Consider the following 14,346-nt stretch of genomic DNA (forward strand, 5'->3'; position numbering starts at 1 on the left):
TGTGTGTGGAATGTAGAGATTAAGAGCGATGGCTGCTTTTATCGATAACAAAGTTCAATTCCCAGAACACACATGGCTCACAATCATCTATAACTTCAGTACCAGGAGAGCCAATGCCCCTTTATGGTCTCTGCAGGAGGCATCAGGCACTCAGGTAATACACAAACTATGTGCAGGCAAAACACCCATAAACATAAAAAGGGGTGGAGGTGCTGGAGAGACTGCTTGGTAGTTAGGAGCACTGGATTCTCTTATAGAGGACCCTGATGTTCAATTCTCAGCACTTACACAATAGCTCCTAACTGTCTGACTCTAGTCCCAGGGAATACCTGATGACCTTTTCTGGCCTCTATGAGAACTACATGCATGTGGTACACAGACATACATTTAAGCAAAAACTCTTTCTCTATATACGCGCGTGCGCACACACACACATTTACATATTATATATATGTAGTGGCATTTCAACTATATTTTAATAAATGAAGACTGCCTGAAGATCTGAGACTAAAACAGCATTACAGACCAGATTATGGAAACATGCACCTTTAATCCCAGTAGCCACACTAGTTGCCATAGAAACTGGGCAGTGTGTGCCTTTAATGACAGTGGTGCACACCTTTAATCCCAGCCCTAGAGAGGATTATAAAATGGGAGGAAACAGCTCTCTAGAGATAGGATCACCCTTTTAGATTGAGGTAAAGGTAAGAGCCAGTGGCTGGCTGTTTTACTTGTCGGATCTTCAGGTTGAACCCATTTCTGAGTTTTTATTAATTGTGGCTCATATATATACACACATTACATATAATAAAAATAAAATAAAAAGATTGGGTGCATAAGTACATTTGTCATCTGGAATAAGATAGCATACAACGTTCACAAAAAAACTACCGAACTTTCCAACAAAAAATACAGACACAAAAAGTGAAAAACAGGGGCTGGAAGATGGTTCAGTGGTTAAGAGCATTGTCTGCTCTTCCAAAGGTTCTGAGTTCAATTCCCATCAACCACATGGTGGCTCACAACCATCTGTAATGAGGTCTGGTGCCCTTGTATACATAATAAATAAATAATATTTTAAAAAAGTGAAAAATAATGCTAAACAACACACTCATGTTTATATCCCAAGTATTGGTGTTTTATTTAATGCAAGACATTCACTATAGTGAGATTTATTTGTCAAAGGTATTGTTGTTCTTTTGTTTGTTTTGCCTTTTTTTTTTTCTTTTTTGGTTTTTCGAGACACAGTTTCTCTGTAGCGTTTGGAGCCTGTCCTGGAATTAGCTCTTGTAGACCAGGTTGGCCTTGAACTCACAGAGATCTGCCTGCCTCTGCCTCCCAAGTGCTGGATTAAAGGCGTGCGCCACCACTACCCGGCGGTATTGTTCTTCTTATTTAACATCTGTAAGCAGTGGATGAATATTCTTTTCCTTACACTTCACTAGAACCATGTACTGAAATTTTCAAGACTTATTTACAAGAATAAAGCAACCTCAATTTGTATACCATTGAGAGCATGTCTTCTTATTTCTTGGTCATATAGGTGTTGTCTTTCAGTCACTAATAATTGTGTGTGTGGTACCTGTGGAGGCTGGAAGAGGGCATCATATCCACTGGAGCTAGAGTTACAAGTGGCTGTAAGATGCCCAACATGGGTTCTGGGAAACAAACTCAGGTCTTCTGCTTATAGCAGCAAGATCTTTTTGTTTTGAAATTTTTTTGATTTTTACTGAGCTCTACTTTTTTTCTGCTCCCCTCCCCTCCCCTTCAACCCTCTCCCAAGGTCCCCATGCTCTCAATTTACTCAGGAGATCTTGTCTTTTTCTACTTCCCATATAGAAAAGATCTATGTATGTCTCTCTTAGAGTCCTCATTGTTGTCTAGGTTCTCTGGGATTGTGTTTTGTAGGCTGGTTTTCTTTGCTTTATGTTTAAAAACCACTTATGAGTGAGTACATGTGATAATTGTCTCTCTGGGTCTGGGTTACCTCACTCAAAATGTTTTCTAGCTCCATCCATTTTCCTGCAAAATTCAAGATGTCATTATTTTTTTCATAGCAGCAAGATCTTTTAACTGTTGAGCCACCTTGTATTAGTCAGGGTTCTCTACAGTAATAAAACTTATAGAATAAATCTATCTAGAGAAAGAGAATTTATTAGAATGATTTATAGGCTGTGGTCCAGATAATCCAACAATGGCTATCCATGAATGGTCCAAGAATCCAGTAGTTGTACAGTCCATGAGGCGGGATGTCTCAGCTGGTATTCAGTATACACTGGAATCCTGAAGAAGTAGGGTTTAATGCCAGTAAAGGAATGGACTTGCCATTGAGAGCAAACTAGCAAAGAATGAACCTTCCTTCTTACATATCTTTATATTATAGAGAAGTAAAAAAAAAAAAAAACCAACCCCAAACACTTTCTAGTTCAATAGCTGTGTCTTAGGGTTTCTCTTGCTATGAAGAGACACCATGACCACAGCAACTCTTATAAAGGAAAAAATTTAATTGGGGTGGCTTATAGTTTCAGAGGTTTATCCTATTACCATCATGGTGGGACATAGCAGCGTGCAGGCAGACATGGTGCTGGAGAGGGAGCTGAGAGTTCTACATCTTGATCCAAAGGCAACAGGAAGTGAACTGTGCCACACCGGGTGTACAGTGACATGTTTCCTCCAACAAGGCCACACCTTCTCCAACAAGGTCATAACTCATAATAGAGCTACTCCCTATGGGGGTCATTTTCTTTGGCATCACTACAAGCTACATACCATGTACCAAGAGATGTGTTAATCTGTTCAAGTAAGGACACATCTGGTACAGCAGCTGAAATTGGAGTGATTGAGTTTTTGATAGTCAACTGTCATTCTCCACAATCCATCTAACACTCCGTATCAGTCAGACAGAGTTAAAGGGAGATGTGATGGGAATTATTGCCCTGTATCTTTCAAGTCCTTGATGACAACACTAATTTCTGCAGTTTCTGGGGATGTGATGCTGTTTTTGATTCACTATCTTCCTTGGCAGAGGCAACTCTAAAGGCTTCCATTTAGCCTTTCCAACCAAAACAGCCCTCATTCTACATGTCAGAGAACCAGTGTGATGCTTCCGCCAACTTCTAAGTATATCTACCCCCAATTATACATCCTGGGAGTGGGGAAGAAGCCACATGATGAGTTTGGGGATCCACTGAACCTAATGAGTTGGACTTCAAGCAAAACTCCATTAATCACCTGATCCCCATAAGTCCCTACTTTCGCTGGAAGGCTACAATGTTTCTTGAGATCTCCCAGAATCAGTGTCAGTTCAAAACAAGTATTCAACAGACCCCCCAAACTCTTGTCACTTCCTTTCCCCCAGTGCACAGTTAACCTTGTAAAAGGCAGTAGGTCCCTCTGGGGAAGGTCTGGGGGAAGGTTAACAGTAGAACTTCTAGGTATTTCATCAAGATCCTTCTTCAGGGGAACCTGGCCATCCCTTCATCCAAGGAGACTAGGTCTGTAAGCTGGCTCAAGTCTGGAAATCAGTTCATGAGTCAAGATTCCCTTTTGTCATAATCCAATGTAAACTTTTTTCATTTGTTTGAGAAGTTTTACACTTCCAGAGATTGAACAAAAATACAATACACTTGTTATCTATTTCATACCAAGAAACACCATAATTGATTAGCCAGTACCAAAGGGCCACACAAATCAAGTCACTATAATATTCAATTTGCCTATGCTAACCATTACAGGTCAGGCCATTATGGACACATTCCTTTGTGTTGCCCATTACAATAACTGCAATCACTTGACTTTGGTGATTCAGTGTTGCCACCTGGCCCTGCTACTTCAGGGCCCAATTAAATCCATAGCATTTAATTCATCCAACAGAGCATCAGCATCTCTAGTCCTAAGGCCTGGCACAAGGTAAAGGTTGATGGCAAAGCTCTTCAAATGTGCTGGTGCCCCTCTCACAATTTTAAATCTTAGAGAATTAGTGAAGAGCATGACTTCTAGGATTTCCCATGGTAGAGGATTAGGTTTTACAAAGTGTACTCACTCTTTGCATTGCAATTTCCCTGAGTCTTTAAAATCCCTTCAATAACACTAGGCCAAAGGATATCAGGCATCTCTAACTCCTCTTCAGTAGGCCATCTTTTGAAAACTGCTTCAGCCAACCTTTCAAACAGACTCTGGACACCTCCCCCACTTTTATTTTAACTGTCCAATCTTCCATATTAAACCTAGAATCTCTACTCAGGGGGCCCATATCAATATGCTCACCCTGATCCAGTTTTATGTTTCTTTGACCATTATCCCTCACCCTTAAAATACATTCCCACACATATTCCCTCAGACTTCTGTTTGAATGAATTAGCAAACTCACTAAGTGTTTTATTAGTGTAGTGCACCTCTTTTTTTTTTTTTTTTTGGTTTTTCGAGACAGGGTTTCTCTGTGGTTTTGGAGCCTATCCTGGAACTAGCTCTTGTAGACCAGGCTGGTCTCGAACTCACAGAGATCCGCCTGCCTCTGCCTCCCAAGTGCTGGGATTAAAGGCGTGCGCCACCACCGCCTGGCTTGTAGTGCACCTCTTCATAGACTACACTTTCTATCTCTCCTCTAGGAGCGAGCTTTGCCTTAAGTCTGGTTGTAGGTCTAGAGTCAACTATTGGTGGGTCTCAAAGGATATCAGTATTGTCAGTCAAAGAAAGAAAAGGCAACATTTCAAGGAATGGCAGCATATCCTCTGTGAAGAGTGGAGAAACTACTTCCTTAGATAAATCCTTGAGAATCTGAAGGTTCAAAGTTCTCAGCTTCAATAGGGTTCTCCTACACATCCCCATTTCAAGTTATAGGATCCCATTCTTTACCAATTAATGCCTATACTTTAACTGCTGACACCCTCTGAAGTTGAGACTTGAATTTTTGCTGTAATTCAGCTTTATTTTTATTTTCTGAAACATGAGCTGTGGCTACTGGAGAGAAGATTCTCTTCCACGACACACTTAAGAATTTAGATTGTTAATGCATATCTGGAGCTGGTAAATTTTATCACTAAGTTCATTGCTGCCTTTCATCATATTCTGAGATGTGTAAGTTGGTTAATTGTATGATGAGTCTTATTCTTTTTCTTTGTCAATTTATGTGAAGATATTAGGAGGAAGTGACCAGTATCATAATTTTTCCTATTTTTCCACAAATTGTCAAAGTTTTATATATAGTCACAAAGTCTGCCACCACTCACAATTGATGAACCAGGATAATTAAATGCATTTGTCTCAAGTTTAAAAAATAGTTCATACTATGGGCTTTCAGAATTCTCCATGCTTCTAAGAGAGGCTTCAGTAATTGGAGAGGCTTTAGTAACTATAAGTGCTGGCAAATAGGGAAGCCTATTACAGATACTAAAAATATCCATCCTTATACTTCTGTTACTCTAGAACCACTTTCTGGTACCAAAATATGTATTAGTCAGGGTTCTCCAGAGTTAAATGAAACTTATAGAATGAATATCTACCTATCTCCTTCGTATCTATCTATCTATCTTTCTATCTATCTATATCTATCTATCTATCTATCTATCTATCTATCTATCCATCCATCCATCCATCCATCCATCCATCCATCCATCCATCCATCCATCCATCCATCCATGGGATTAGAATGACTTATAGACTATGACTGTAGTCCAACTAATCTAACAATGGCTGCCTATGAACAGAAGGTCCAAGAATCTAGTAGGTCTTCAGTCCACAAGGCTGGATGTCTCAGCTGATCTTCGGTATCTGCCAGAATTCCAAAGAAGTAGGTTCAATGCCAGTGAAAGAATGGACTTGTTAGCAAGGTGAGAGCAAGCTGGAAAAGACTGAAGCTCCCATACACTTATAGGCTTTCACCAGGTGTGGCCCAGATTAGAGGTGGGTGTTCCTACATCAAAGATATGGATTAGGAATGGATCTTCCCACTTCAAAATAAGTAAAACTCCCTCACAGGTGTGCTCCTCTATTTGGGGGTTTTAATTTCAGAAGTAGTCAAGCTGGCAAACAAAAATAGCTGACGACTAAGAATAGCCATCATACATCTCTTCAGCCCTGAACCAACTACTCTTTTACTTGGCATTTTAATTAGGCCTAGCTGCTGAATTTTATAAAATTATCTTTTCTATACATAAGTATACTTTTATAATTCATATGCTGGATTACATTACCCATATTACATTATGTGCCCTAATTAGGTTGTGATAAAACCACCATGACCAAAAACAACTTTAAGAATAAAGGGTTTATTTCATTTTATACTTCTAGGTTAACAGCCCATCATTGAGGTAAGTCAGGCAGGAACTCAAGGAGGGCAGCAACCTGGATGCAGGAACTGACACAGAGGCCATGGAAGAACTCTGCTTACTGGTTTGCTCCTCATGGCTACCTAAGTCTGCTTTTGTATAGCACCTAATACCACCAGCTCAGGGGTGGCACTGCTCACAATAAACTGGGTTCTCCTGTATCAAACACCAGTTAAGAAAATACATCACAGGCCAATGGTAGGAGTATTTTCTCAATAGAGGCTTCCTCTTCTATAACAACTCTAGATTATGTCGGTTTGACATAAAACCAATCAGCAAAGTGTGACAGCAAAATAGCCATGTGTTTTGGTAACAAATTTTATCTACTCATATATATTCTCTTACTACATTGATGAAGATTCTATACTAAAATTTTATTTAGAAATTATTAGAAAAAAAGAAATTATTAGATATAATACACTTAGAGTTGAAGAAATAGCTCATAGGTTAAGAGTACTGGCTGCTATTTCAGAGGACCTCGGCGCCCACATGATGACTCATATCTGCAAACACAGTTCCTAGGGGATTTTTCTTTTTGACATAAGTCTCAATATGTAGGTCTGGCAGGGCGATGGTGGCGCACGCCTTTAATCCCAGCACTCGGGAGGCAGAGGCAGGCGGATCTCTTTGAGTTCGAGACCAGCCTGGTCTACGGAGCTAGTTCATGGACAGTCTCCAAAGCCACAGAGAAACCCTGTCTCGAAAAACAAAAAACAAAAAAAACAAACAAACAAAAAAAAATGTAGGCCTGGCTGTCCTAGAACTCACTATTGTAGATCAGGCTGACTTCAACCTCATACAGATCCACCTGCCTATGCCTCTAGCGTGCTGAGATTAAGAGTGTGTGTCACTATGCCTGGCCAAAATAAATATTTTTAAAAATGCAAAGAAATGTACAACATATATGAGTAAGTACTAATTTAGTTATTATACAAATAACTTACAATAGTTAATAATACATAATACAAAAATGTGTGCAGGGAGCCAGATGTAGTAGGACACTTTTATAATCCTAGCACTTGGGAGACAGAAGCAGGTATCTGAGGCCAGGTTGGACTATATAGTGAGTTCCAGAATAGCCATAGTCAGCCCGTCTCAAAACACCAGGAAAGAAAAATAAAAAGGCACAGGAAACAAGCAACTCACAGAACTTAATAAGGAAAATGGCTTGGTTTTGCACAATTACTTTCCTTAATACTTTGTAACTTGTATAAGGATTTACCTTTAACTCTTGGACTAGTTGGCCTCTTTTGTCTCTTAGGCTGTGCAGCTCTTTCTCATCCCAGCATAAAGCTTTGTGTTTTAAGTCACTTGATCCTCCAGAGATCACTCCAGATTTTAAAAATAGCGTTCCATCAAGTGCTACTGCCTGTATCATAAAAACATTTTACATTAGAGAAATGTATTTTAAGACAATTTTTGAAGTTGAGATTTTATAGATGTGAAAAACACTTTTCAAACTTTACTAATAAAATACTACCTTACGAAGAAATACAACTACAAATATAAAACCCATTTTTACTAAGGCTAGGTGAGAAATTAAAAGCAACCACAGAGGTTTAAAATAAGTTGTATAAACCCATTCTCTTTGGAGTCATACCTTGCTCAGCCTAAATATAGTAGGGAGGGCCTTGGACCTTCCCCAAAGCAATGTGCCTTAACCTCTCTGAGGAGTAGATGGGGGAGCGGAAGGTAAAGGGGACATGGAAGGGAGTGGGAACTGGTATTGGTATGCAAAATGAAAAAAGATAGTTTGTTTTATTTTTTTAAAAAATAAAATCAATAAATAAAAGACCAGGACATGTAACACATAAAAAAGCTATATATTAGTTCCAAACTTATATATAATACTAAGACGCAAAAATTATGTTTAACATCAAATAACTTGTATTACATAATCCTGTTTTGACTATTCTGCCATATATGTAAATAGCCTACTATAAAAACTACCTTAATAACAATTGCATTCTCCAAAATGAATAAAGAATGCAATTTAAAGTCAAGGTATAAAATTGCCCAGAGTTTATAGTGTTTTTTTTTTTTTGTTTTGTTTTTTTGTTTTTTTTTTTTTTTTTGGTTTTTCGAGACAGGGTTTCTCTGTAGCTTTGGAGCCTGCCTGTAACTCCCTTTGGAGACCAGGCTTGCCTCGAACTCACAGAGATCCGCCTGCCTCTGCCTCCCAAGTGCTGGGATTAAAGGCGTGCGCCACCACCACCCGGCGGAGTTTATAGTGTTTTAAGTGAGTACTTTAATGGAATAAATTAATCAGTTTTCAACATCTTATAAATGTTTCTACTTCATTAGAATGAAAATCACTTCTGGCCCTAGCCCCCAGCTGCTTTCCCCACAGATAATCAAAATTTGTGTATAAATTCTTAGATATTTTTCTGGAAATACACATGTACAAATGTCTTCAGGGATCATACTTCACATTAGTGTGCATATCTCAGAGAAAAAGTAAGAAAGAACCTAAAGCCTTAGTCAAGCATACTAGGCAAGTACTCTACCCTCAGCCTTATATAGTTATTTTATTGATATCCTTTTTCCTTAGTTTTTAAAAATTTCTGTGTATGAATGTTTTGCCTGTATGTATGTATATATGTGTATCATGTGCATGCCTGGTACCTATGGAGGCTAGAAGATGGCATCAGATCACCTATAAAAAGAGTTGTAGATGGTTGTGAGAATTGAACCCAGGACTTCTGGAAAACAAGTGCTCTAAACGCTGAGCCATCTCTTCAGCCCTGTGAGAAGCTGTGTCTTTTGTGCTTGCCTTTTTTGCTTATTTATTTATTTATTGAGACAGAGTCTTAAGTAATTTAAACTGGCCTGAAACACAGTGGATAGCCAATGATGACCCTGAATTTCCGACACTCCTGTCTCCGTCCTCCAAGTCCTCTGGGCTTACAGATATGTACCACCATGCCTAGCAGAACTGTTTATTTTACATTGTTGTTTGTAGGTATTGTTAGTAGTTTATACATGCTGCCCTTTTTTAAGTAGATTATTTTGCAATGCCACTTGAAATGTAAAACAAAAGCACAAATTGCAGATGAAAGAATTTCTGTGAAAATGTGGTATTTATACAAATTGTTTTACTAAACCTAAAAGGCAGAAGAAAAAAAGTTTACAATTCTGGAATATAGTTGAGATACAAATAAACCAGATTAAAATTCTGAAATACTAAGAACATAATATAATGAGATAAAGAATGTTATGAACAAGAAATGAAGTGTAAATGTGTGTTAAATAAAGGGACAAATAGCTTTAACCGAGCATATAATCTTTAAAAATCTCTTTTAAAGGGGTTGGAGAGATGGTTCAGTGATTAAGAACACTGGCTGCTTCCTAAAGACCTGAGTTTGAGTCCTAGCAACCACATGGAAGCTCACATGTAACTTTGTAACACCAATTCCAAGGAAGTTGATGCCCTCTTCTGGCCTCCATGGGTACTGGCCACACACACAGAGCACAGACATACATTTATGCAAAACACCCATATACATAAAATAAGAATCTCTTTTATAAATATACAATTTTCACACAATAAGATATCTTAATAGGTAGCATTAAATTTGTTTATGTTTAACATATAGAAATCAATGATGGTGGTTACTAAAAGATAGTGATCATGGAGCTAGAGAGATGGCGCAGAGGTTAAGATCACTGGCTGCTCTTCCAGAGGTCTTGAGTTCAATTCCCAGCAACCACATGGTGGCTCACAACCATCTGTAATGAGATCTGGATCCCTCTTCTGGCCTGCAGGCATGCATGCAGACAGAGCACTGTATACATAATAAATAAATCTTTTTTTAAAAAAAAAGTAATCATGTAACCCTTAATAACATGAAGGAGCACCAAATGTATGCAGTATTATGTTAAAAATGATCAATTCAGCCGGGCGGTGGTGGCGCACGCCTTTAATCCCAGCACTCGGGAGGCAGAGGCAGGCGGATCTCTGGGAGTTCGAGGCCAGCCTGGTCTACAAGAGCTAGTTCCGGGATGGGCACCAAAGCTACAGAGAAACCCTGTCTTGAAAAACCAAAAAAATAAAAAATAAAAATAAAAAAATAAAAATGATCAATTTAAGAATGGAAGTTCTTCTTAGAAGAACAGCTTATTTTGTAATGATTTTTTGATGCTAAGCATCTTAGATAACTGTTAATTGATCATGAGGACTATTTACAAGGACTATTTGCTCCAGAGGGTGAGGTCAGTCTGGTCTATAGAGTGAATTCCAGGACAGCCTAAGCTATACAGAGAAATCCTCTCTTGAAAATAAAACTACCTGGCTGGGTGATGGTGGCGCACACCTTTAATCCCAGCACTCAGGAGGCAGAGGCAGGCAGATCTTTATGAGTTTGAGACCTGGTCTACAAGAGCTAGTTCCAGGAGAGACTCTAAAGCTACAGAGAAACCCTGTATCAAAAAAACCAAAAAAACCAAAAAAAACCAAAAACAACAACAAAAAAAAGCCAAGCGGTGGTGGCGCACACCTTTAATCCCAGCACTCAGGAGGCAGACGGATCTCTGTGAGTTCGAGGCCAGCCTGGTCTAGAAGAGCTAGTTCCAGGACAGGAACCAAAAGCTACAGAGAAGCCCTGTCTCGGGAAAAAAAAGAAAAAAAAAGAAAGAAAAAAAGAAAAAGAAAACCACCACTACCAACAAAACTTCAATATGTAAAAACATTCCTATTGGGGCTGGAGATAAGAGCACTTGCTGCTCTTCTAGAGGTCCTGAGTTCAATTTCCAGCAACCACATGGTGGCTCACAACCATCTATGAGATTCTGGCGGTGTTATGCATGATGCTCTTAATGTAAGCTTCATAATCTTATGAAAGAATATTAACTCATCAATTTTAAATAAGAAAAAAATAAGAGGGGCTGGAGAGATGGCTCAGAGGTTAAGAGCACTGACTGCTCTTCCGGAGGTCCTGAGTTCAATTCCCAGCAACCACATGGTGACTCACAACCATCTGTAATGAAATCTGGTGCCCTCTTCTGGCCTGCAGGCATACATGGAGGCTGAACACTGTGTACATAATAAATAAATCTTTAAAAAAAAAATAAGAGTTCATGAACTTACCCAAAGTCACTGTAATTACTATATAACACCATTAGGCTTACTTTAGGCACTTAAGTACTGATATACTTTATAAAATAATATATAATTACTTGAGCAATACTTTAGCATTGCTCAATGAAACACAAACTGGGTGAGACAATATATTTGTGTGTACGTATATGTGTATGTTCATGTAGAGGTCAAAGCAGAAAATGGAGTGTCTATTGCTCTCTGCCTTAATGTTCTGAGACAGTGTTTCAGAACTAGAGGCTTGTTATTTAGATTAACCAGATTTTGGGATCCAAATGTTTCTGTCCTCTAATGTTAAGAGTTACAGGCATGTGGAGCCATTCCTGGCTTATGTGTGTGTTATGAATTTGAAGTCAGGTCTGTATGCCTGTTGAGGAAGCATTCTTACCCATTAAGCCATGTTCACTGCCCCTAAAATATTTATTTTTGAAAGGAAAGTCACTCATTTGAAAGACTAGTATTCAGTACATTTCAATCATGTTAAACTTCAATGTATGCCTGGTGATGACAGTGCACGCCTTTAATCCCAGCACTCAAGAGGCATAGGCAGGCGGATTTCTGTGAATTTGAGGTCAGTCTGGCCCACAGAGTGATCCAGGACAGTCAGAGCTACACAGAGAAACCCTCTCTTGAAAAACAACAATAAAACTTCATAATATAAAAACATTTCTATCGGGGCTGAAAAGATGGCCCAGAAATTAAGAGCGCTGGTTGCTCTTCCAGAGGTCCTGAGTTCAATTTCCAGCAACCACATGGTGGCTCACAACAATCTATAATGAGGTCTGGTGCCCTCTTCTGGTATGTAGACACTGTATATATAACAAATAAATTAATTAATTAAAAACACATTCCCATTAAGATACACATGAATAGAGAATGTAAAGAAAGCAACAAAAATCCTTCCTGTTATTCAAACGTAGTACATAGAAAAATGCAAGGAAAATACAGGGATCAGCAAGGGCATATATTCCACACAGTGAAAAACTCAACTGCCTTAGGGTATTATAATAAATCAAATTTCTAAAATACAATTTGTGATAAAGAGAACGTTACAGAAGTTAATTTTATAAGACTCAAATGAAGAGCTAAAGATGTAGCTCATTTGGTAGAGTGCTTTCTTAAATATACAAAGCCCTGGGTTCAATCCCTAGCACATATACAACTGGGCATGATAGTGCGCGCCTGTAATCCCAGCACTTGGGAGGCAGAGGCAGGAGGATCAGAAGTTCATAGTTATCCAATATCAATTGAAACCATATTAGGTTGTCCTACCTAGGCTAGTTTTCCTTATTAAAAATAATATACAAAAGCAAGGGAGAGATGAACAGATGGAGAGAGGAAAAGAAGGAGAGGGAGAGAGAATGAGAACACTTAGCTGGAAGTGTGATCAAGTCTCTCACCTTCCGTCTTTCAGGTCCACTGAATGCAATATGTCTTGCTTCTTCCACTGTCTCACAGACAAGGCCATTTCCACAAACAAACTGAATCACTTTCTTTAGCTGAGGAAACTGAGTCTTTATAACATCAATCATCATTTTACAGCCCTTAATTTCCCTTAGTCGTTCATTAATTGGCTTGATCTGAAGGGTGAAGGGAGATGTAGTAAATTAGCTATACTAAAATAAAAACCAAATGCCTATTACATTTTTTCACAGTATATCCAAGGGTTAACAATTTGTTCTTATAAGCAATGAACTTTCAATAAGAACATAAGAAACTTATGTTCCACATTATATGATAAAATTTTTTCAAAAATATAAAAATTTCATCAAAAGCCAGAAAAAAAAACTTCCAAATTCACCTGCCACTTACTAGTTGAAACATACAATATATAAGAAGTGATTTGTATTCTTTAAATCATAAACCATAGTGGAAGGCAGTTGTAACTTAGCTATGAACCCAAAAGCAGTATAACACTTACAGAATTAAAACCAAAACCAAAATCCCTCTGGGCTGAAATGACAGCCTTCCTATCATAGATATACTTTCAGGTTTCTGTCTACAAGTCATAAATATATCCATTGTGTATTACTGAAAACTAGCAAATATGATCTCATTTCTGTTAAAACAAAAATCCTATATATACTAAAAGGTATATATATATGCACATACATGGGATAGATATATACACATATATGCATACATATGTTCACATGGCCTGAATGTATAGAAAAACCCTCTAAAGTAGAATTTAAGAACTATGTAATAAAAAGAAATATTCTTTTTATAATTAATATATTTCTATATAAGGTTATTTTTTACATTTATTTATTGTGTGCGCATGTGCATTTAACTGTCCTCTGGATGACTCTGGAAGTCAGAGGACAATATATGGGAATTGGCTCCTCTCCTACCATGTAGGCAGAGGGACTGAACCTTGAACTCAGGTTGTCATGCTTAGTGGCAAATGCCTTTATACACTGAGGCATTTGATGGCCCCGTGTAAGATTTTTGTTTGTTGTCATTGTTTTTTCCTATATAAGATTTTAATTTTTAAAAAATTTTGTCTGTATATATGAACGTGCACCACATGCATGAAGTGCCCACAGAGGTCAGAAGAGAGCTTTATATGTATGACCTATGACTAGAATTAACAGATGGATGTTAGCTGCTATGTGTTGGGAACCTAGCCCAGGTCTTTTGTAAGAGCAGTCAGTACTCTTAAGTGCTAAGCCATTGCTTCAGACTCTCCTGTATCAGACTTCTGTATAATATGTGTTTGCTTCGAAAAATGAATAACAAATAAAAATTATTTTTACCAGGCATGGTGGCACATGCCTTTAATTCCAGGACTCAGGGGGCAGAGGCAGGCAGATTTCAGTGTTCGAGGTCAACCCAGTCTACAAAGCGGGTTACAGGACAGCCAGGAATGTTACACAGAGAAACCCTGTTTCAAAAAACCAAAAGCAAACAAACAAACAAACA

The 14,346-nt window shown here is 38.3% G+C and overlaps 1 protein-coding gene across 1 annotated transcript in view; it reads right to left on the reverse strand.

The window, feature by feature from the left end:
* The window catches only part of Smc1b (structural maintenance of chromosomes 1B), a 74,933-nt gene that overhangs the window by 31,414 nt on the left and 29,173 nt on the right, over window positions 1-14,346 (reverse strand). Inside the window, exons 11-12 of the mRNA XM_057792453.1 lie at window positions 12,822-13,001; window positions 7,549-7,695 (exon numbers count right to left, since the gene is read on the reverse strand). Coding sequence (XP_057648436.1) covers window positions 7,549-7,695; window positions 12,822-13,001 — 327 coding nt within the window. The remainder of the gene's footprint in view (window positions 1-7,548; window positions 7,696-12,821; window positions 13,002-14,346) is intronic.

The sequence above is a fragment of the Chionomys nivalis genome, chromosome 17 (genome assembly GCF_950005125.1).
Source record: "Chionomys nivalis chromosome 17, mChiNiv1.1, whole genome shotgun sequence".
Taxonomy (NCBI): Eukaryota; Metazoa; Chordata; class Mammalia; order Rodentia; family Cricetidae; genus Chionomys; species Chionomys nivalis.